The sequence below is a fragment of the Alosa pseudoharengus genome, unplaced genomic scaffold (assembly GCF_046254945.1).
Source record: "Alosa pseudoharengus isolate Yale_2024_CS ecotype anadromous, Long Island Sound unplaced genomic scaffold, YU_APseudo_1.1 YU_APseudo_1.1_scf_5, whole genome shotgun sequence".
In the NCBI taxonomy this organism is placed as follows: Eukaryota; Metazoa; Chordata; class Actinopteri; order Clupeiformes; family Clupeidae; genus Alosa; species Alosa pseudoharengus.
The window spans coordinates 1,133,416-1,156,121 of NW_027468837.1; the positions used below are offsets into that span (position 1 = coordinate 1,133,416).

The 22,706-nt window shown below is 40.4% G+C and overlaps 1 protein-coding gene across 1 annotated transcript in view; it reads left to right on the forward strand.

Annotated features, from left to right (window-relative positions):
* Positions 1-22,706, forward strand: part of dock3 (dedicator of cytokinesis 3) — an 835,931-nt gene that overhangs the window by 207,481 nt on the left and 605,744 nt on the right. The window contains 1 exon segment of the mRNA XM_076267926.1: positions 9,671-9,759. Within this exon segment, the coding sequence (XP_076124041.1) occupies positions 9,671-9,759 (89 nt within the window).

Below are 22,706 nucleotides of genomic sequence, written 5' to 3' on the forward strand. Positions count from 1 at the left end.
CCTGGAATTACATTCTCTAGTTCTTCTTCTTCTTCTAACGCATTTAATGCAGCTTCAAACGTTTAACGTAGAAAGTTCATTCAAACTTTGTTACGTAGGTCTTACTTAGGATAAGAGTGCTATGTATTTTTCATCTTTGTAACTTTTATACTTTTTAAACTATTAATTAAAAACTATCAAAATTTCCCTATTGACTTAACATTGCCCTTTATGACATCATAGCAATTAGAATCCTATGGCAAGTGTTCGGGCCACCTGGATCAACTGCCAGTCTCAGGCTTTAAGCATACAACCTGGCCCTATTAAGACTACACATCCTGTTCAACTGCTTCCTCTGCCAAAAACTGTTTCAAAATAAAAGTCCTCACTACAATATTTATCACGGAGTTACGCTTGTCATAGGCGCCGATACCGTGGGTGCTCCGTCTCTCGGGCACTCACCGAAAACATCGAGCACCCACGTGTGCCAGCTTACAGTCCCGGCTAAATTTATATTAATTTAAAATCAAACATCGCAGTTTATGTTAAATTCAGCATCTCTCATAATGTGATTGGATATGTTGCTGTCAATTCCCTACTCCAGCGGTTCCCAAACTTTTCCCCCCGCGTACCACCGCCTACATTCCGACTCGGCTCGCGTACCCCCACCATCCGACACATAAACACATAAAAACGTAACGCATTCTGTCCGTTTCCCAGTTTTAGGTGCGTGCATTTGGTCAGTTAAAAAGTTATGAAAAGTAGCCTGCATAGTAGCCTAACTACATCCACATATAATATCTTATAATAGGCCTACAACAACGCCTGACAAGGATGTATTCGTTTGGACAACATTAGGCTATACAGCCTAGAAAGGCTAAACTTAGGCTACCTTTAGTTTGTTAAATGTAAAGCCTAGCTTAATGTTATCTTTCTTGCCCATCTGAAATAATTCCTAGCTTTGCTCCTTCCTGTTATATCCGCGAAACCTGTTAAAAACCTGTTATATCCGCGAAACTTTCCCCCCACGGACCATCCAACGCATTCAAAAGTAACAGTTTATAAATGATATCCTTTAATTTCATGTTTCCATATCATTATGACCTGATTCGAAATTATGTATTTATTCATGAATTAATTACAAAAGATTTAAAATTTTCATTTTACACCTGTCCGCCATAGCCCTTTTCATCTCGCGTACCCCCTAGAAGCAGCTCGCGTACCACCGGGGGTACGCGTACCACAGTTTGGGAATGAGAGCATCTCTCGTATGAAAATTCCTGACACTTCCCATCTGAAGAATTAACGCAAGGCTTTGTCGGGTCTTCAGCCCCGAATGTTTAACATGTATATAGCCCTGAATATCATTTTAAAAGTAGTCTGACAAAGCTTATTGTTTTGTGACACAGCTAAACACTGGTACCTCATAGAATTACATTAATACACAGGATTAGATGTTAAAATCCCTTGTGCCAAAATCCTAATAAGTTAGGCCCACGACACCTCATGAAGGCTTAACAGTGAAACCAGCGTCCTGGAGACACTCCATGCTGCCACCATTTTACCACATCTTCCCACATTCTACATTCTGCTGCGCCTGGCCATCTAACCCCAGGCCTATGACCATTAATCTTCTCCCTCCTTGGCTGACTGGCCTCTCTCTCTGCCTCAGTGCTAGAACTTACCTCAACAACAGGGGTACTGATGTCCTGCGAACTGTGGGTTTCTTCCTGTCCCTGAACTTCAACCGATTGACTTGATGCACTTCTTAAGAAATAGCTATCAATGCGGGGACCCTGTGTTCCCTCTACCAAGCACTTCTTTTTCCCTTGATGAATTTTCAGGCCCTTTAGACTTGTAACCTTCTGCCAACCACACACACACATCTGCAGCTTTTTCTCAGTTTTCTCTGAACTAGTGGCTTCCACAAACATGTTTTCCTTACTCGTAATCAAATTCGTTCCAGGGTCAGTAACCATGTCTATCACAAGTGAGTCATCTTCCGCCCCTGCTCTCGCTGACTCTAGGGGTATTTTTTCATTATGTCGTACTGTAGCTTAGTAGGGTGCAGCCCATAGCTTAGTGAAGCCTGGGCTACTGCCACAATGAGCTGCTAACCCATTGTAGCCCCGGCAGGGTCTATTCCCTCCTGTCAGCCGTCTTTCCGTGCTGTCACAAGGTCTTTCCCTAGTTGCCAGCTGCCCTATTCACAGCAGTCACTAGCCTACGCTAGCTTCAGCATTACATTAATACACAGGATTAGATGTTAAAATCCCTTGTGCCAAAATCCAAGGTAAAAACACATTCAGAAGCCCCTGCTCAAGTTTAACTTTAAAAAGCACACTACCCACAAATCCGCCAACAAATGGTCACAAGCACAATACAAATGGCCTATCCAACAGCCATCTATCCATCTATAACATAGCCTAGGTGGTAGCAACTCACAAAAGTAAAGCAGATAGAAAGAACTCACGCAAATCTAGCCTACAACACGCAGGCAGCTTCATGCGCAGGGGAGAGAGCGCGCGCGCGCGCGCACAGGTGCTTTATGATTTTTGGCTTCTGATGGTATCTTGCTAAATCACTGAACTGCATTAGGTGACACAAATGGTATTGCCTTTATCTTATAACTCCTTGTCTGAGCGACTACCAGGCCTATGGTTTTTAAAAGTCAGATGTTCCCTGACAAAGACATTCGAAAATTAAGAATGTTTATTGACTTGAAAAATACACAATTTTTTGCAAACTCCCTTCATTCAACCCTTGAAGACATCGCGGTCTGGTGCAGTGTTGCGCGGGTTTGGTCACAAGCGGCCCGCGGTCGCCCGATATTTTAATCAACCCGACCGCAACTCGGACCGCGAATATTAATTAGGACAAAATTATACCCGACCCGCGATCCGACCCGCTTATTTACAAAATGTGTGCTTTTGGTTATAGCCTGCATGCAGTGTGACAGTAGGCCATTTCTAATTAATTTATTTGCGAAACTTTATGCGGTAGAACTACACGCAGTAGGCATGCAGGACATAATGTTTGCGCAGGAGAGAGAATGAGAATAAGAGCGCAAGCACGCACGCAACCACCAAGGATTAGAACACTATAGGATACGATTTGAAGGCCATGGACATACATCTTTCTTTCGAAAACAGAAATGGTGAGGCAAGGTATAGGCAAGAGAGATACATTGCTGGTCAAAACATTAGCGTAAGAACTGGTTTATAATGCTGAATGAAGCACAAAGCACATTTACTAAAAGCACATCCACTGTTTAAAGTCACAAACACAACGAACTAAGGTAACTTTTATGCATGCGCGAACCTATACCGGTAGGTATGGCTGTGTAGTCTGTGCCTGCCATAACATTTATTCCTGCAGGCTGCCCGTTTTGGCTGTCATACTTTTAAATGGCTTCGCAAGAAGTAGGCCTACATAGACCATAACTTGTACTACTGTCATCTTCTTTAAGAACTTTTCCCAATATTTCCCATATCTTATCGCTTTTCTTGAAGGGGTCTTTATTATTTTAACTCGCGTCTTCAGCTTCTTTACTGTTGACTTTACTGTATTGATGCTTTACTGTATTGATGCTAGCCTTCTCGTGATATTTTAAGTAGGCCTATAAATATATTTAATTAATTTTAACTGACCCGCCCGCAAGTTACCCGAATATCATTAAAATATTTTGTTTATGACTCATAACCGCGGGTGACTGCGGTCATCCGCGGGCGACCACTTAATTTCGGGCAGACCGCGCAACACTGCACTATGTAGATTGTTTCTCGTACCATTTAATTTCTCAGAATTTAGGTCTACTAGGCCTACAATAACGTCATCACCAAATACATCTTTTATTTTTAGTTGATCAACCACAAAGAGTAGCATAGGCCTACTGTGCACAGTGCACTGACGACTGTAGCAGCCCAAGGTAACCAGTTGTTGTAGATGAGAGGCAACCCCTTGTTTCAGATAGCCTGGACAACATGTTACCTGGGTGTTGCCTACGTTATTAATTAATGGTAGCCTACAATAGTTAATTGATTCGCGTAACATATTAGTTGGCTCAAAGAGTAGGGAATCAGGATGGAGAGAGTCACGCGTGTGTTGCTTTTGCGGGATCGAATCCAGTTTAATGATAGTTTTCAAAACATATATTTTTTTACATGTCTTTTGTCCGAGTGGCTGTAATGTAGCCGAGCGCTCATGGCGTATGAAAAGCGACTTCAAACCGCCTAAAACAACTTGTTTGTGAATGTCTGACAACAGCTGCAGCGCATGCACGCACAAGGAAACCAGTAGGTGGAGAAACCAGAAGGCACACAACACCGGAACGATTTTAAGGCTATTTCGCATAGGCTACTCAATGGTGCTATTTCACACGCATTATAGCGACCCCCACTCACCGGGGTTTGGTGGAAGGTGTTAATAGACGATTGGCGTAGCCTACAGTGGACTAGGGCTGTCAAAATTGCTCAAAAATGACGTTCAAATATCCCCTCTAAAATAAACACATTTATTCGAATATATTGGAATATCTAGGCTATATTATTTGCGCATTATGTCAGTGACACGCATCATGTCATCTGTTTTTAACTTTTTGTATGGTTATTGCTTGACAGGGGGGATCCCAAGCAGCTTTCAGCCATAAGGCATTTCCTAATTCACCCGACACTGATATTCAAAATGTTGAAATTATTTCGGCATAGCATAAGCAGTTTAATTAAATGTAATGTTAGTTGTAGACAAACGGGCTACTTGGTGAGGCTTGGCCTCACAGATAGGCCTATTAACTGACCGCCTGATTCACGTTGGCTGGGGGGCAGGGGGGGGCATCAGACATTTGTACCCAAGGGTCTATGATATGTTAATTCGGCCCTGCCCCCAACGAACGCAACTTTCCACCTCTGAGACAGCTTAAAAGAAGTCTAGAGGACTCCTAACTCCCTGACCTACTTACTGTAGGCTGCGCAAACCACAGGCCTTTTTTTGGGCAAGCCTGCATTCGAGGCAGGCCTTCTGTTGAAGCCTAGGTGGTCGCAACTCACAAAAGTAAAGCAGATAGAAAGAACTCACGCAAATCTAGCCTACAACATGCAGACAGCTTCATGTGCAGGGGAGAGAGCGCGCGCAAATTTTATATAAATCCTGCGCTAACAGTAATCCTCCTACCCCCCGCTACCACAGCTGTGGATAGTGTGGCATGCTCACGCTTTATGTCTCCTTCTTGCAAACTAGGCCTATAGCCCAACCATTTACAGTACGTCTTCAAAAAATAACAACTTGCCAGATATGCCTTCATATCTTTGGGCTTCATTCAGTATTTTGTTCTTCCACTGGAAATGACTTCTATATTTGCTGCCTGCTGCATCCTTTCTGTTTGTATTGTTTAGAAAAGGTTTGACGTCTTGAGTTAATGCATTAAACATTGTTTGCTGGTAACCAGCCACAAATAGCCTACAGATTGCGGTACATTCTCTATTCCCTCCAAATTCTACCACAGGTCGAGAGGTGTAGTTGTAACTACACAACTTTACGATAGTGGTTGCGAACGTTCGTTGCTACTATGGTTTTGGGAAACACTAACGTAGTGTAGGCCTAATGATGCATTGGACTATGTAAGTTCCAAATATGAATGTAATTCTGCGGCATAAAGCAGATGTAATTGTTTATTGTACAGAAAAATAAAAATGACATGTCAAGCAGTCAATTGACTACATTGCAGTCAAGAAGTAGGGCAAATTACGTGGGTCATAGTTGTCTAAGCCTCTACAGCGTAGCCTGTTAAAAACGTCGCAGAAGCCAAGGCTACAGATTCATTCTGAACAGTTATTTCTCTACTGGCTCAATTATCACACCACTGTTTTGATTTGCGTAGTTGGCATTAACCCAACACTGACAATAATGTAGACAGCAAATTTCGATTTCGATTTCCGTTACCACCGTGTAGTCAAGCCTTAAGCCATACCCAAGTAGCCTAAATCAAGGTAAATCGAGCTTTTTCAGAAAGGGCGGCAGGCAGAGCGATGTACAGTGGCAGATTTCACGGATTAAACTAAGGTAGTCCATCATTAAGTCTCTGTTATGTGCAGGTGTGCCCGTTCACATGCTACTAAACATCATTAACCACCTTAGTCCAGACTACTGAAGTTTGGAAACTATCATGGTCCAAAATTACAAAGTACTATGTAAGTACGACAGTTTTGGGAAACAGTCGTAACTTACATGTTGGTTAGTTGAACGATGCATCGTACCACGTTAGTAGATCGTAGGCCATTGTAGGGTACGTAAAAATAAACAAGTATCCCCCATCCACTGATATCGGCAAATGTTTGTTTTCCAAAGTAAGAATTTCACTTCACCATGCACCTTTGACAATGAATATCTCATTACACTTATGTTACTGTTAAACGTAACTGGTATCATTACAAACATTATTCTGTGTTCTAAAAACTAAAACTGGCATATTTTATGGCATTGTGTCATGTAAGGTCGTTGCAAAATCTAGAGAAATGTGTGAGGTGGTCAGCGGGGGGACAATTGAGACACACATTGGATTTTGTTATTACTTGAACAGTGAGTGGGGGTCGCTATAGGGTGTGAAATGCATAATGCGTGTGAAATCATGGTTCGAATTACGAGGGGTATTGGGGGGGTCCGACCCCCCTAGATGAAAGGGATGAAGGGATGAAAATAATAGTTTGGGGGGTACTGAAAAAATTTAATAAAATGTAAGGTAACACTTTACTTGACGGGTGAGTTCATAACACATTCATAACAGTTGTCATAAAGTGCACATAAAGCATTCATGACTGTTTCATGAGACATGACTCAACATTCATACCAAACCTTTCATGAAAGTTGTAATCGTTCTAACATCGTATTTGTGTTCCCTTTCATTTGTCATTAATTTAATCTCTCCAGCCTTTGTAAATATTTCATGAATATCTTATGAAGTCTACATCAAATGTCACTTTACTATATAAGTTGTGAAGTATTTGTAATCACTGAGTTTAACACTGGGAGGTAAACTAGCCTACATTCAGCTGACCCATGTTTGTGTAACCTGGAACAGTTGGACATTCCCAGTAGCAAAAGATGAGAAATCATCTGCAAAGGTTACATCATAAAACAAATACATTTTTATGAAACACAAATTATTTGCTTGACCATGCTGTCTTTTTGGCACTGGAGTATAGCCTATTGACTATCATGTGACATGATCAGGTAAGAGGTTTGGAACAAAAATGACAATGCTGCTTTGCGACTTTGGACTTTTACTTTGACAAGTTCTCGTCGTTTGTCTTCCACATTCATTAAAGGTTTGGTATGAATGTTGAGTCATGTCTCATGAAACAGTCATGAATGCTTTATGTGCAGTTTATGACAGCTGCTATGAATGTGTTATGAACTCACCAGTCAAGTAAAGTGTTACCAAATGTAATGTTATCCAATATTGCATGTAATTAAATGCAGTATTACCATCACATACCAACAATTCAGGATATAATTTAATGAAATACAATTTTCAAACCCTCACCCTTGGGCTGTACCATTGCTCTGGTACGTTCAGACTGTGTTCTTTGCCATAATATAATACTGACGAATTAAAATTTGTATGTAGATTAGTGGTTCTCAACCTTTTTTAAAGGGACACCAGGCAAGCCTGATGCTTTTTCTTTACGAAACTCCCCCTCGCTCGGTCTGAAGCTCTTTTCCTTTTCTTTGCGTCTTCCGTCAAGGGTTTTCGCTGCTTCTTCGCCGGCTCTGCCATTATACACACGTTTGCAACAATCTCTAGCGTTTCGTTAGCCTGCCTCTGTGCTGTAAACTGATCCTGCTTCGGTCGGCGGGTAGGATACACCGAACTTGCAAGTGGGGTATTCTTTCTACAGGCAGTAGGGGCGGGCGAGAGAGCCTTCATTCGCCCCATAATGAGTCATTTAACCATATACCGACTTACGAAGATGATTAATTAACACGAAAACGTTGCCTGGTGTCCCTTTAAGCAAATGCCCATACACCCATAATTGCAACGTTACCTGCAGTTTGTTTGAAACCCTATGTGAACATACAATAATCAATTGGACCTGAAATGTCTTTCCTCGTTGCCATTATTAGAGTTCAGCCTTTCTTAAAAGCGTGTTGCTGCACAAACGTTTTGTGATATAACACCAGGCGCACATTATATGAATTGCCTACTAGGCTACATTATATGAATTGCCTAGGCTAATCAACGTGAAGATTTTTGTTTTCCAACCGTGAACAAGTCATTTTTTTTATTTGCTTGATGTTTGGTAGGCTTAGGCTATCCAAGATAAACGAATCAAATGAACCAAAGGCAGGCCTTGTTTTAGGCTAGGTGAACTTGGCTATTAAACGAGAGACTTTCTGTGGCCCATCTGTAAACAATTCTGCATCTTAAATTTAAGTTGTATGTTTGCTATTTCCGTTTTATTGATCTGTATGCATTTCCATGTTTGCATTGCACTGCTATACCAAAAAATATGTTTTGACTGTGGCGTGCAATTTTACGCACGGGGCGCACCTTGAAACCCAAATTCAACCCTTCCCTGTATATTGTGCTTGCTAGTATGACTAGCTTCTTTTAACGTGTCGGCCAGCCAGCCACCATCATATGACATATATTTTGAAGGAAAATTGACTGTGAACTAAATCATTTTTATACATCAGATTGTTATGTAGCATAGTCATATTATACATCATTTGAAAGCTTGGACTCTCGGGAATCAATACATGACAATCTTTGTCATGTAAAATATGTGTAGTGCTTTGATAATCTAACTATGTCTCACTTAAATTGAATCAAAAATGTCCTCCTGCGCCTTTGGTGCTTCCCTATCTTCTAGCTGCAGTGTATATATTTAGCAATATGCTAGATATAGCATATTGGGTCTTGAAATATTTACAGGAATCCATAGAAATTGAATAATCATGTTATGTTATCCAATATTAGTTGTGGAGATGTATAGTCCATCTTGTACACACCAATTAAATTGAAATAGAAATGGCAAAAATTATTCCATATTTAGTGTAGTCATTCCATATCAGAACCCCTGAAGTACAATTCAAATGCAAGCAAGAAACTTCAAAGTGTTCCCTTTCATTTGAGACCAAGATTATGCTTCTACACATAGGGGTTCATAGACAGTAAGCATTTGATTGTTAGTATGCATTTTGGATAGCCAAAAGTCCTATGGGGAGTTTCCATAGGGCATTTTACAAAATGTATGAGTATACCTTGGCAAATAATGGTCTAAAGTACTCATATTTTCATTCTATATTGATTTACTTTTGAACACAGCTTCACAAGACCTTGTGCTAGGTCTGAGTTGTGTTTCTAAGTCATATCAAGTGACCTAGAGGGCTGAAATATGTTGAGTTCAGAGATGCTTGTTATCTGGCAGAAAGAAGCCTCTGTAACTCTGTGTCAGTACATCACACATTTGATTATAGGCCAAACTAGGTGGGAACAGTGGCCTCTGATGCAGGCGCTGTGCAATTTTAGGCAAAACTTGGACATTGGTATTAAGAATGAAGCCAAAATTTTGGGACTTAGAATTCCAAAATAACTAGAATTCCAAGTAACATTTCTGTGCTGCATTTGGTACTAATCTGTATTGTTGTCTTTTCTTCCCTCTCCTTCCCTTCTCTTTCTGGGTCTCAATCATAGATGCAATAATGAAAATGAGTGGTGCCAAATCCATGAGAACATCATCCGAAAGTCCAGCACTAAGTACACTGCACCCAGCACAAATTATGGTATTGAAACTTTATGCAGTCTTTTGTCAAATGATAATACAGAAGGAATTGATAATTCTAAAGTAATTTTCATTGTAGATATTTAAAACTACAGATTCACCATTTTTAAGGTGTAAATGAAAATCAGGAAAACTGGCTTAAAGTTGCCAACTGATGGAAAGAAAGGAATTATTCTAAGTAAGTAGGTAAGGCTGTATTATTATTACACAGAGTGCAACACAAGTGCTCTACACATAGATATCAATAAATAACAAACAAATGAGCAATCCATAAGTGAAACTAGATCATTATAAAGTGTGTAAAGGAATGCCATCATACATGCTAGGAAAATGTGTGTGAATGTGTGTTGGTGTATTAAGCAGAGGTAAACAAGACTGTTGGTGTACAGTACAGTACAGTACATACAAAGGCACTTTACTGTTATCCATAGGCTTCTTCTTCTTCTTCTTCTAACCAAATGTGTGGGTCTGATTCAGCTTCAATCATTTAACATACAAAAATATTTAGTAGGTCTTCCATAGGACATTTGAGCAATGTTTATTTATTTATTTTGCTCTATTTTTGTTAACTTTCAACTTTTTAGATAAGGTATACTATGCAGGTTTAGGTATTTTTGGCGAGTTTAAAGCTCCCTCTAGAGTCGCAATGTATTTATATGTTACTCATTGTAAATAGCAAACTTCTTCCGACTTATCCCCCCTGTGTAACACAATGCAAATGCTTTTGTTGTGGAGGTGAAGGATTAACAACAGGCAAAAACTCCAAAGAGCTATATCTAGCTAGTTTTGGCGGGGCGCCGCTCTTGGAAGTTGCATGTCTGGTTTTCTCGGTAGGGACTCGCTATATCTATGCTGTATAGCTATGCTAGGTGAACGATTAGCCTATTACAAGTTCGTTTACTATCAAATTGGCTTCATAAAGGTGAAAATCATGCATATTGTGCCTTAAACAGAAAACCATCTTAGTTTTCCCCATTGAGTTGTATTGTCCATCATATCATAATAAGCCAATCAGGCTGCCATGCAGCTGTGTTATACTGACTGCTGTAGCTCCTCAAAGACCCCCTTTCTCCCTGCATTCAACAAGGAAAAGTAATACAAGTCGATACTTCGATATCCATCCATCAATCTACAGTATCATCCCTCCATCCAACTTAGTAACCAGCATAGCAACTGCATAAATTGCTACCTAGCAGCTGTCATAGCAATTGACCTGTCGCTAAACCCCGCCCCCCATTGTTACCGTGTGAAAACTCGGACAAACAAACCAGACTTGATTAGAAATACATTGTGGACAATGGCAGCTGACAGTATATGAAAGCAGGCTTTGAGGACGTTTTGGTCGATAAAGGATTTACTTTCCTCCAGAAGCTATCAAAAGGGACTTAATTATGCTATGGAGGGGTCTATTCAAAACTTTAGAATACATACAAGGTGACAAGTAGTTGTGGCGAGTAGCCGTGCAAATCACCGTGCAAAAACCACTGAAGTTAATGCTAGCTAGCTAGCTAGTGGAAGATTGATACTAAGATATGTTAGGTTACGTTAATATTTGATGTATTAAAAATATAGTAGTTGGTTAATGAGCATTTTCATCTTGGGATTTAACAGGGAACCTGTGCCCATGTTGTTGGCTTAGTAGCCTACATTATGTCGAGCTGTTGCAAACGCAAGAGACGTCCTGTAGGCTACTGTTGATGAAAATATACGCTGTTTTCTAGCCTCTCGGGGTACCGGCTATCAGTATTACACGTCCCCCATGCAAAACATTTGACCATGGTTATCCTTCGGGGTTTTTTGAGTTAATAAACTCCATTAATAACCATTAATTTGTCATTTTATGCCTCCTCCCTGTTGTTTCCTATGGAGTTGTCCAAGCTGATGTCCGAGTCCCGTTGAGGCTGGACTGTCATTGGCTCATCAGTGTTCTAAGGGTGGCGCTTAGCGACAGGTCAATTAACATGGTCATCTTAGCAACCAGCATAAAAACCATCTCAATTACCCTAGCAACACTATATCAATAGCCTAGCAACAACTGGTATTTCCTTCTGGAAATTCATCTCTAGTTAAATCATTAATATTGCCATTTTCTCCTAGCCTGGGTGTTCCCATGCTGCCTTGCGTGCGATTTGATTCACGCTGCTAAGGCAGCCTGGAGACCATGGAGCAAATTTTCGCCTGAGATAGGAGACCAATCACAGAACAAGGGGGAAAGCAAGACGATGATGAGCTATGCACAGACGCATTTGATAGACATCCGTGGCACCCAATAAACGGATCTGGGCATTTTTTTCAAATACGAGAAAATTAACGTTTAGTTCCCAGACCACGTCTCATTGAGAAGTGGTGGCGCTAGCCAGGCTAATTTTCTCCAACATGACATACAAATGCAAACATTGAGGTGATATGCTATCACTTTTATGCACATAAATGTGTAACTAGATTTGTATTTCTTGACGGAAATACATACATTTGTAGTAGATAGATACTGTAGATGGATAGATATATAGTGCAACCGGAAAGTTTTCAGACCCTTTCAAGTTTTCCACATTTTGTTATTTTTCAATCTTAAAATGGAATCAAATTTTTTTCTACACACAATACTCCAACACTCCACAAAAAAACTGGTGTTTGGAGTGTTTATAAAAAATAAAAGACCAAAATATTCAATTTACATAAGTATTCAGACCCTTTGTTATGATGCTTGCAATTGAGCTCTGATGCATCCTACTTCTATCAATGGTCCTGCTTCTACAACTTGATTGGAGTCCACCTGTGCCTAAATTCAGGGGCGCAGGAGATATTTTGAAAGTGAGGGGGACCAAATTGTGAACACAAACAAATAGCCTAGTTAGGCCTACTTAAATTGTCTGGTATAAACCAAATCAACTCTCCACTATGTGTTTGCAGTTAATATTTATGCAACGTTAAAACATGTTGGCTTAACAAGTTATCAGTCCAGAACACCCAGAATATTGCAACAGAAATTTGCCTTTATAATCAACTGCTATTTGTTCCAACAGCATTTAAACAAAGCATTTATACAATTTAAAATACTGTTACTGTAGTAACTGTACCACATTATCCCAAGCTTCAAAGAGCTCCCCACGTCTGTGATAGGCAGACGTGACACACCGCTAAATTCTCAGCTTGTTTATACCCCACACTGAACGCGTAAGAACGCTAGGCCCATCACTCTGGGGTGTGGTAGCCTACTCATTAGGATTTATGCACCAAGGTAACTGAAGTATCCAACTTGTGTCAGTTATGTTTGAAATAAATGTCTTAGAACAAAAACATTGGGTATAGACTTGTATTTTACAGTTAGGCTAGTGAAAACTAGTTGATCAGATTGAAGGCTAGTTGAGTTTGTTATCAATAAACATAACAGCTAATGTCATGTTGAGCAGGAGACTAGGCTACCATAAATCCTCAAATTATGCCCGAAATTGATTCTATGTATAGCCGGACAAATAAAGGCAGGTTCCCATTCAAGACGGGGTAACAATTGCCTACCATACCAACAATTGCCATCAGTCCACCAGCACTAGAAGACATTGTTTTGATTTAAGTCAATGAAATAACACCTCTTCTTAATATTTTATTATATTGTTGGTTAATAGCCTACGGTTGGCAAAGAAAAAAATCGTTTTCCTACCATGGGTCTCCAACACACGTTCTCAAGCTCATTCTCTTGCCGCCCCTTTCAGCTAATTGCCAGAGGCTGAAGCCTACACAATTGTTGCGTGACTCAAGGCATTCCAGCCTACAAATTTAATAAAAAGTACTAAATCATAGGTTAAATCAATAGGTTTCTTTTACAGCACAACCCCTATTCAAATAACGGCTGCCTTGTCTCACAATAAACAGTGGTGGAAATCCTGATACTTTTTCAACTGCATGAAACATAACAGTGAACCATCAAATATCTCCCAGATTTCAGATTCCCAGATTTTAACCTGAAGGTTAAACACAGAAGACCTATGACTCATAACGAAACGCATCCCCTTCTGTAGAATGCCAAATCTGACAGCAATTTTGTCACCTACCGCTAAACTCCAGGCCATACAAGCTACTTTAGTGTTATTATGCATTGTTTTTATAACAAAGCCAACAATTTTTCTTTGGCTCCTGCTGTACAGGAATATGTACTTGATGAAAAGACGACAAAGTAGTAGTTGGAGCAGCTGAAGGCGAGGCTGAAATTTTGACGGAAATGCCTGCCAGCTGTTGTGATAGATTTTCTCCAAAGTCTTTCTGGCTGTAGCTACCAAACCTAGGTTCAACACCAGATTCTGCATTGCCAAACTTGAAATTAGGGCTGCACGATATTAGGAAAACATGCGGTATGCAATAACATTATTTAGTACTGCGATATAACTTGCGATATTTAAATATTTAATGTTTTTCTCCACCTCATGTTTTTCTCCAACCTCATACGCTGCGCATCCCACGTTATTAGGCTACCGGCATGCCAAGTGCAGCGGAAAGTGAAAGTAAGGGGCACATCGCACAGTCCAACGAAGTAGGCTAAACGACTTTTACAAATAACGAATCCTGATTACCTCTCTGCTGCTGTCTTGGGCTTTTGCTAAATGCAAATCATGAAATACAAGCCTTACAGTGAAAGACAGATATCTTCTGATCCTATAACGATAACGAAAGAAATTGTTTATTTTAACACAGTGGAGAAGGACGCATTTGGCGTTGTGTTTGTAACACGTCATCCTTAATAAAACCAAAATATTTCTATAGAACAGACATGCTTTTCCTTTTAGTCACCAATTCCTCTTCACCTAAGTGTAACCTACCTCGCTCGATCTTCAGCCATCACGACATTAGCTCCCGCCTCAACACCTAAAACACCACACACCTAAACTGGTAGGGGACGGGCTTCTAGGGCAGCATGACAGCATCGGTTTGGTAAAATATGTTGACATTCAGAATGTGAATACACCATAGACTGTATGGAATGCGCACGGCACAGAAAATGTATCGAAATGTATCGAAAATTAAGTAATCTTTGCGGTATGTCCATCGCAAATGTTGATATCGCGATAACGATAGATTTTAGATCAGGGATGGGCAAACTACGGCCCGCGGGCCGGATGCGGCCCGCCAAGCACTTTCATCCGGCCCGCCGAGCATTTCATTTAGGCTAGTTATCAGGCTGCTCGCTATTTTTTTCCTGCGATAGACGTTGGTTAGCTTTACTGCAAACTGCTTTTCACTCTCCTTAGATAACGTTTACAATGTCAATGTCAAAACATCATGTTAAATAGAGATAACATCATGTTAAACTAAGTTAACTCTTAGTTATCTCCTTTGCAGCAGATCTAACGTGAACATATGCAATCCATTTAATTGGGAACGCGTCTGCACTCACGAGAGGGAGAGAGAGCCGCAGGTTCCAGCTGGCTTGTGATTGTTGATAATTGATATCTCCTCCTTATAAGAAAGTTTTAAAAGGAAATCATGAAGGCAACAGTAGTTCCCACTACTGACCATTTAAAAACTGTGAGAGGGCCCAGCCGTAGGTACAGCACTAGCCATAGTGGAGCAGGCAGAAGATCATTGAGAAATAAACGTGAATTAAAGCGACTGTCTTAAAGCGATAGTGTACAATTTATACATTTGTTAAACAGCATAAAATTAGCAGTATTTTTAAAACAAATTAGCAGTATTTTAAAACAAATACTTTTCATACTAAATTATAGGCTATAAAAAATTTTTTTTTTTAGGCGTGTGGTGTGGGGGGGGGGGGGGGGGGGTTTTGTGGCCCGCCGGCCAATTTTCAAAACCTAATGTGGCCCTTGAGCCAAAAAGTTTGCCCACCCCTGTTTTAGATATATCGTGCAGCCCTACTTGAAATAATAAGAAACTACTGACAACGGCAATGTCAATGGAGAAAAAGTGTACACAATATGTATTTCTCATTTGGTCAACGCTCCCTGATCCCTTCAGAGACTTGGTTCCCCAGTAGCAATGGATATTAGGGAGGGAAGTGAAGTCCCATGTCAATGATCAATCCCAGAAAACTGTGAAACTCTTCTGGGGTCTCTTCGTCCCATGCCCCTGTACTGTGTGTTTGCATACGACGGCCTACTAAGCACAACCTCCCACCCGTTCCGGTTGGTAAAACCACATATGCCTGGGACAACAACATATAAAAAACAACATAACAAGTCTATTTCACAGTGTTTTAGTGGCAGTCTACACCACCCTACGCACGCCACCTAAATCTATACCTTCTTCCTCCATCCTCACATGGTCTTCAACATTGTGACCGCAAGCTCATCAGCAGTCAGCTACCTCTTCAGGCCTGCAAGGAGGTCTGTGTAGGTCTTGTCATCCTCCATCTGAAACAACAGTAAAATCATACAAATGTAATACCTTTATTAATTTAAAAAATAAAATCACAAAACTACAGATGCGTGCGTGTGTGCACATACATACACAAGAAGAGGTAACCTAAACTATTGAAGCATTCTGAGAAACTCAAAAATATTTAGAAGTATGAAAAGTCATTTTATTACACATGGGTTTAGCTACCCTAAATCTGATTGCCTGGCTGCCATTAAGATAAAGACAGATTACATTTCACCTAGTAACTAACTGCTGAAATGCAATAATGACATTTCTGACATAATATGTGATTTCACATCATGTTTTCTATAACTACATATTGAGAAGAGTAGAATATCAAGTCATGCCATCTTAGAAAATGTTGAGATAAGCACGTCTGATGTTTGTCATTTAGAAGTTAGCAAGGTAAAACAGTTCACTACAAACTGCCTAGCGAGGTAACAACCCGAGGAGAGGCAATAAGTTAATTAGCACTACATTTCTGACAGAATCCGTGATTTCACATCTTGTTTTCTACAACTACATATTGAGAGGAGTAAAAATATCGCTCAACTTATTTCATGTAAGAGAACGCAACTTAGAAACGCGGCGCCCACTGATTTATTCAGCTTTGGTATGCTATACTGACTTGCCAATATAATGCTTACCTAACAAGCAAATTGGTACTAGAAAACAAACTTACTTACAGGTTATATACTAACAGGTTTTTAAATGAAATTGTCAAATGAAAATAACTGATATCAAAAGCAAACGAGAATACTGCAAGCAGTTCAGAGTAATGCAGCTAGCTAAAGTTACATGACGATGCACTTAGCCCCCGCTATGCCATAATGTGGACGCTGATGAGAAACCATATTACTGTCAAATAACATGATTTCATGACTACAAATTAAGATTAACCATAACTAGAAACTATGTAAAAACATATATTACCTCAGTTTATCCAGCTGTGAGGTTTCCAATCGAGGTAAACTCCAACGAAGTGCAGGTGGCATCTGGCGGTCCATGTCAAAATGTACGACTGAAGTGAAACGTTTTTTCAAGACTCATCTTCAAGTATCCAAAACATTTCGCGCCATAAACCCCTTAACCAATCATATCAAATTGAAGCTTATGTTGTCAGCATTACGGGGAAGATTTCCAGAAATAAAATCAGTCATTGGACAGCTGAGATATTAGATGATTGGTCATCGTTAAAATTTTAACGAAATTAGAACGGTCGGGCTTGTAAGGGTTAATCAAACAGTCCAAAAGTAAATTAAATCCCAAACCAAACCGAAAATGTTATGCTTTTGATAGGCTACCAAACGAAACGCATGTCTAAATGCAGGTTAGAAATAAAAAAAAGCCTGCCTCGAATACCAGCCTGCCTCAAATAAAGATGCTGTGCTTTGCAACAGACCCCAGCCATAATTTGAGGATTTACGCTAAGCAAGTAGCCTGGATTATTTTATGATGGTTGTTAGTAGACAAACTGGCTTCAGATATCCAACAGAGTGAATATGAGATTGTGCAGTCTTACAGTACTGTAGATGGCTGTGGTTAGTGATGTGATGCTGTTAATGGAGAGTTTTACATAGTTAGCACAAACCCTATAGGTTATTATTTATTTAGCGTACCTATAAAGCTTTTTTGCCTATCAAAAGTGAGGGGGACGACGGCCGTCTCTTCAGCACTGCGGGGGACATATCCCCCACGTCCCCCGTGCCTCCTGCGCACCTGGGGCCTCATTTATAAAGCTTTCTTACGCACAGATTTGATCTTAGTACGCTCAAATCCATGCCAACGCTTAGATTTATAAAAAACTTCTTTGACGTGGAAAAGTGCTTATCTCCACGTCAGGTTCAAACTTGACGTACGACCATTTCCTTGTGGTAATGCCGGGGTACTGCAAGTAATCTAAGGGTCTAAGTGCGATGCATTTTCAAAATTCCAAGACCAACGATCTCATGTCTTTCTTTACCATATGCATCATCAATATCAGAAGATTTCGTTTTGGACGCAGCTTAATGTTTCATGGTTTGGCATAAAACTGCTAATGAGAACTATAGCCCACTTAAAGGAACACGCCACCCAAAATCAGTAGTAATATATGTTCTTACCTTAACTTTCACGAGTTGAGTCATACCTCTCCCGCGCCGGTAGGTGCACTCAAACGCTCTGTTGCGCGGCGCGAATGTGTTAGCATTTTGCTATGCTAGCGGGCTCTGCCGTGGCCGTATAGAGAGGAACATAGCAGTAATCAAACACCTCCATTTTTTCCCTACTTAAATACAGTTGCACGAGTAGTTGATAAAAATGTGTACGTCACACAACATGAAACGTGGCGATTTTCCAAGCGAATAAACAGGAGAACTACAATGTGTGGCGCAATAGCACTTGGGAGTACTTCGACCTAGCGTGGTAATATTATTAACACCTAATTGTAGATCCTATCCACCACAGAGTTTAGAATCCATGCTGGATCGACCCTCAGCCTCTCCCTCCCCTCTGAGCTAGAGAGAGGCACACACACTGGAGATGCGCTGATGGGCTATTATTTCAACCATAACTGCATAGCAAAACTTATCATCCATCAGCCATCCATCAGCACCAAAGTTTGTTGACCAATTTTCAAAACTGTCTGCACCCGCCCACCATCCGTTGGTTGTTTTAATGTAGGCTATATGGGTGATGCAGCGCTGCTGACGTGAGGCTAGAAAGCCCTTGCCTGTTCTAGAAAGACTGATCTAATGCAGCAAATATATTAAAAGGCTGAAGTCGTACATTGGCTAGGCCTATCCCCAGAATATCAGCAGCAAACTCAGTCTCTGTCGCGCAAAACAGTCTCCAAATAAAACGCACATCGGCCTGTTGCCTATTCTGCCAGCTTGTGACAATATATCGTCCAAAATGCTTGATTGCATTGCATTCTCCACATTTTTAGCTAAATTTTCATGTACCACATCAGCATTTTTGTTCAGTGAATCTTTTATAAATTACTTTACAATTACCGTCGGGCCCTTGTCAGCAGACTTCGGCTTGCCTCTTGCCACTATTCACTCCTTGTCTTCCGATGTCATTTCTGAGTCATCTACAGATGTTTACACACATTCACCTCCCTAAATAGAACCAACTTGACGTTGACTTCAACCTGTGTTATATCCTAGATGAGACTGCCTGGGTTATTTTGTTTAGATATTAGCCTATATATAAAACACATAATTGTAGCCTACCATTCAGGGAATAGGCATTTAAAAGAGAGACAGAGTGATATGACATCGGGCGATGGCAGTGCGAGATGTTCAGAACGTAAGAGCTAAAACTTCTACAAACTCCATAACATCCACAGCGGAAAAAGAAGGCAAGAAAAATAGTCGGAAAACTTAGATGTGTAAGGCAAGCAAGCAAGTTTGGCGGTTGTTACTAAAAATGTGAACATGCACGTTGCACTGTTGTGCGGTGGACTTTCAGAATGAATGGAGTCGGAGTTTCTTTAATATCGAGGCGTCATATTTGTCCGATGGCCTGCTACAAAAAAAAATTGCGATGTCTGTCTGAAAAAGACGCGCTCGTGCAGTCAAAATGAATGGGAGTCTTCAGAACAGGCTTGTCAGTCAACCTGACATATGTGTAAAGTAGCCTATAATGTGAATGACTTGTTATTTTATCAAGGATTTCTTTCTTTTTGCAAAAAATAAAGTACAATAGACATTAGTAGGCCAGGAGCATGCTGAAATTATGTGGCAAATTGCGTTTTTTATTACAATGATAAAATTGTAAAAGGACGTGACCGAAGCTGAGGCAAGCCAGGCAATAGGCCTATAGGCCCGACCGTAATTGTAAAGCAATTTACAAAAGATTCACTGAACAATGCTGATGTGGTACATGAAAATTTAGCTAAAAATGTGGAGAATGCAATGCAATCAAGCATTTTGGACGATATATTGTCACAAGCTGCATGGCAGAATAGGCAACAGGCCGATGTGCGTTTTATTTGGAGACTGTTTTGCGCGACAGAGACTGAGTTTGCTGCTGATATTCTGGGGATAGGCCTAGCCAATGTACGACTTTAGCCTTTTAATATATTTGCTGCATTAGATCAGTCTTTCTAGAACAGGCAAGGGCTTTCTAGCCTCACGTCAGCAGCGCTGCATCACCCATATAGCCTACATTAAAACAACCAACGGATGGTGGGCGGGTGCAGACAGTTTTGAAAATTGGTCAACAAACTTTGGTGCTGATGGATGGCTGATGGATGATAAGTTTTGCTATGCAGTTATGGTTGAAATAATAGCCCATCAGCGCATCTCTAGTGTGTGTGCCTCTCTCTCGCTCAGAGGGGAGGGAGAGGCTGAGGGTCGATCCAGCATGGATTCTAAACTCTGTGGTGGATAGGATCTACAATTAGGTGTTAATAATATTACCACACTAGGTCGAAGTACTCCCAAGTGCTATTGCGCCACACATTGTAGTTCTCCTGTTTATTCGCTTGGAAAATCGCCATGTTTCATGTTGTGTGACGTACACATTTTTATCAACTACTCGTGCAACTGTATTTAAGTAGGGAAAAAATGGAGGTGTTTGATTACTGCTATGTTCCTCTCTCTACGGCCACGGCAGAGCCCGCTAGCATAGCAACATGCTAACACATTCGCGCCGTGCGACAGAGCGTTTGAGTGCACCTACCGGCGCGGGAGAGGTATGACTCAACTCGTGAAAGTTAAGGTAAGAACATATATTACTACTGATTTTGGGTGGCGTGTTCCTTTAAGAAAGTGAAAAAACGAATAGCTTATTTCATAATACCTCTAAAAAAACGCAAGACCTACGATAGAATGATTGAAACATTCTTACAGGTGATGTAGTATATTTAGTGTTCTCACCAATCTAATATTGACCATAAAATGTCCAATTGCCCTCGTTTAGGAGAGGAAAAGTACATTTGCCCCAGGGATGTAGTGGTAAATTAAGAGGTGGGTGAGGTTATTGTACAATATTGGGAATAGGATAGTATTGGATAATACAGTTTTTAATGTTAAAAGTGAATAAACTCTTTTAAGAGCTGGATAAACTCTAATAAGAGGTGGGTAAACTCTATTTCTGAAATGTCAGAGGTGGATAAACTGCGTTTACTCGCGTTTAGCCTCCACTACATCCTAATTTGCGCTCATAGGTCTATTCCCAGCTCCGTAACAGAAAGTTAATATTTAAATGTAAGTTATACAATGTAGGCTATAGATATTTTATATCATATATAGCCAGGGTGCGATTTGTGTAAAAACCAGAGGGGGGGATGATTTTGAATAAGTTTGTAACCCCCCCCCCCCCCCCCCAAAAAAAAAAAAAAAAAAAAAAACAACGAACGATTCATAGCCTAGTAATGTCATGGCTAATAATACCCTAGGCCTATATTATTTTTGCCACCTTTGTAACATTTTAGTTTTAGTTTACTGTGGTGTAGGCTATGACTTTAAACAGCGAGTGTGCTTGGTATGATGATCAGCTCCTCTAATGCAGGGTAGCCTAGGACTACGTTTTGACAAGCATACAAATTCACCTTGTTCTTGCCTCATCTGAAATGACTTCTCTACTTTTGCTGCCTCCATCCTTTCTGTATTTGTTGTGTAAAAAACGTTGTATATTATGGCACTGAAGTCTTAAGTTAGTGAATTGGCTAACAGTGTTAGTTGGTAACCAAATAGTCTACACATTGCGCTACACGCTGCGTAGGCTATGTGCATTCTCTCTCCTGCTGATTTGCGTTCAGTAGCCAATTGCGTAATATTGCAAAAGTTGAAAAAATAAATGTGTTTATTGTAGCCTACAGAAAATAAATAGCCTATCATACTGTCAGTTAATTGCCTACAGTGCAGTGAAGAGTTTGGAGAGTAAAGTTATAGGGCAACTTGAAGTTTTATGAAAATAATTTACGAACCAGAACATGAAGATTCTATTTCTTGCAGCTGTTAAAACACCCGCTAGATAGTTTAAATACCCACCAACATTCGTTTTTGCAGTACAGATTATTTCTAAAAGTTATTTGTCTAGGCTACTACTGGCTGATTTATCAAACGAGTGCTTTCTCGTTCGTCCTCCGCAAACTACAGGTGTTTCGGTAGAGAGCCATTGAATAAGCGATGCCAAGCAATTTCTGTAACACTTTTTGCGACATTCAGCAAATATCTCCTCATTTAATGTAAGTTCCTTCGGACAATAGGCCTACGTTCTACTCTACGTGCAGTTGTCCTCCATCTCAGTTGCATCAATTTTCTAATTTTGAAGGTTCTAAAACATAATTATGCTTCACTGAATCCTTCTCGTTTTCTTTCATTTGTCCAGCTAACTTTTCCATTGAACCTAGCCATTTATGATGGATTACACACTCGACATTCTGAAATGTCCTGCACGATCAAGGCCAAATTAAGTTATCACGCAGCCACTGTGTCAGCAGCATCAGTGCTGACGGTGACGGTGCGTTTCTGATGTCAGATTGTTATGTAGGCTAGCCTACTAGACTGTTCTCACGTTGCAGCGCTTTACTTATATGAAGTAGCATTAATCAATATGAGGGGCAGAGGGGGATAAATGTTGTCCCCCCCG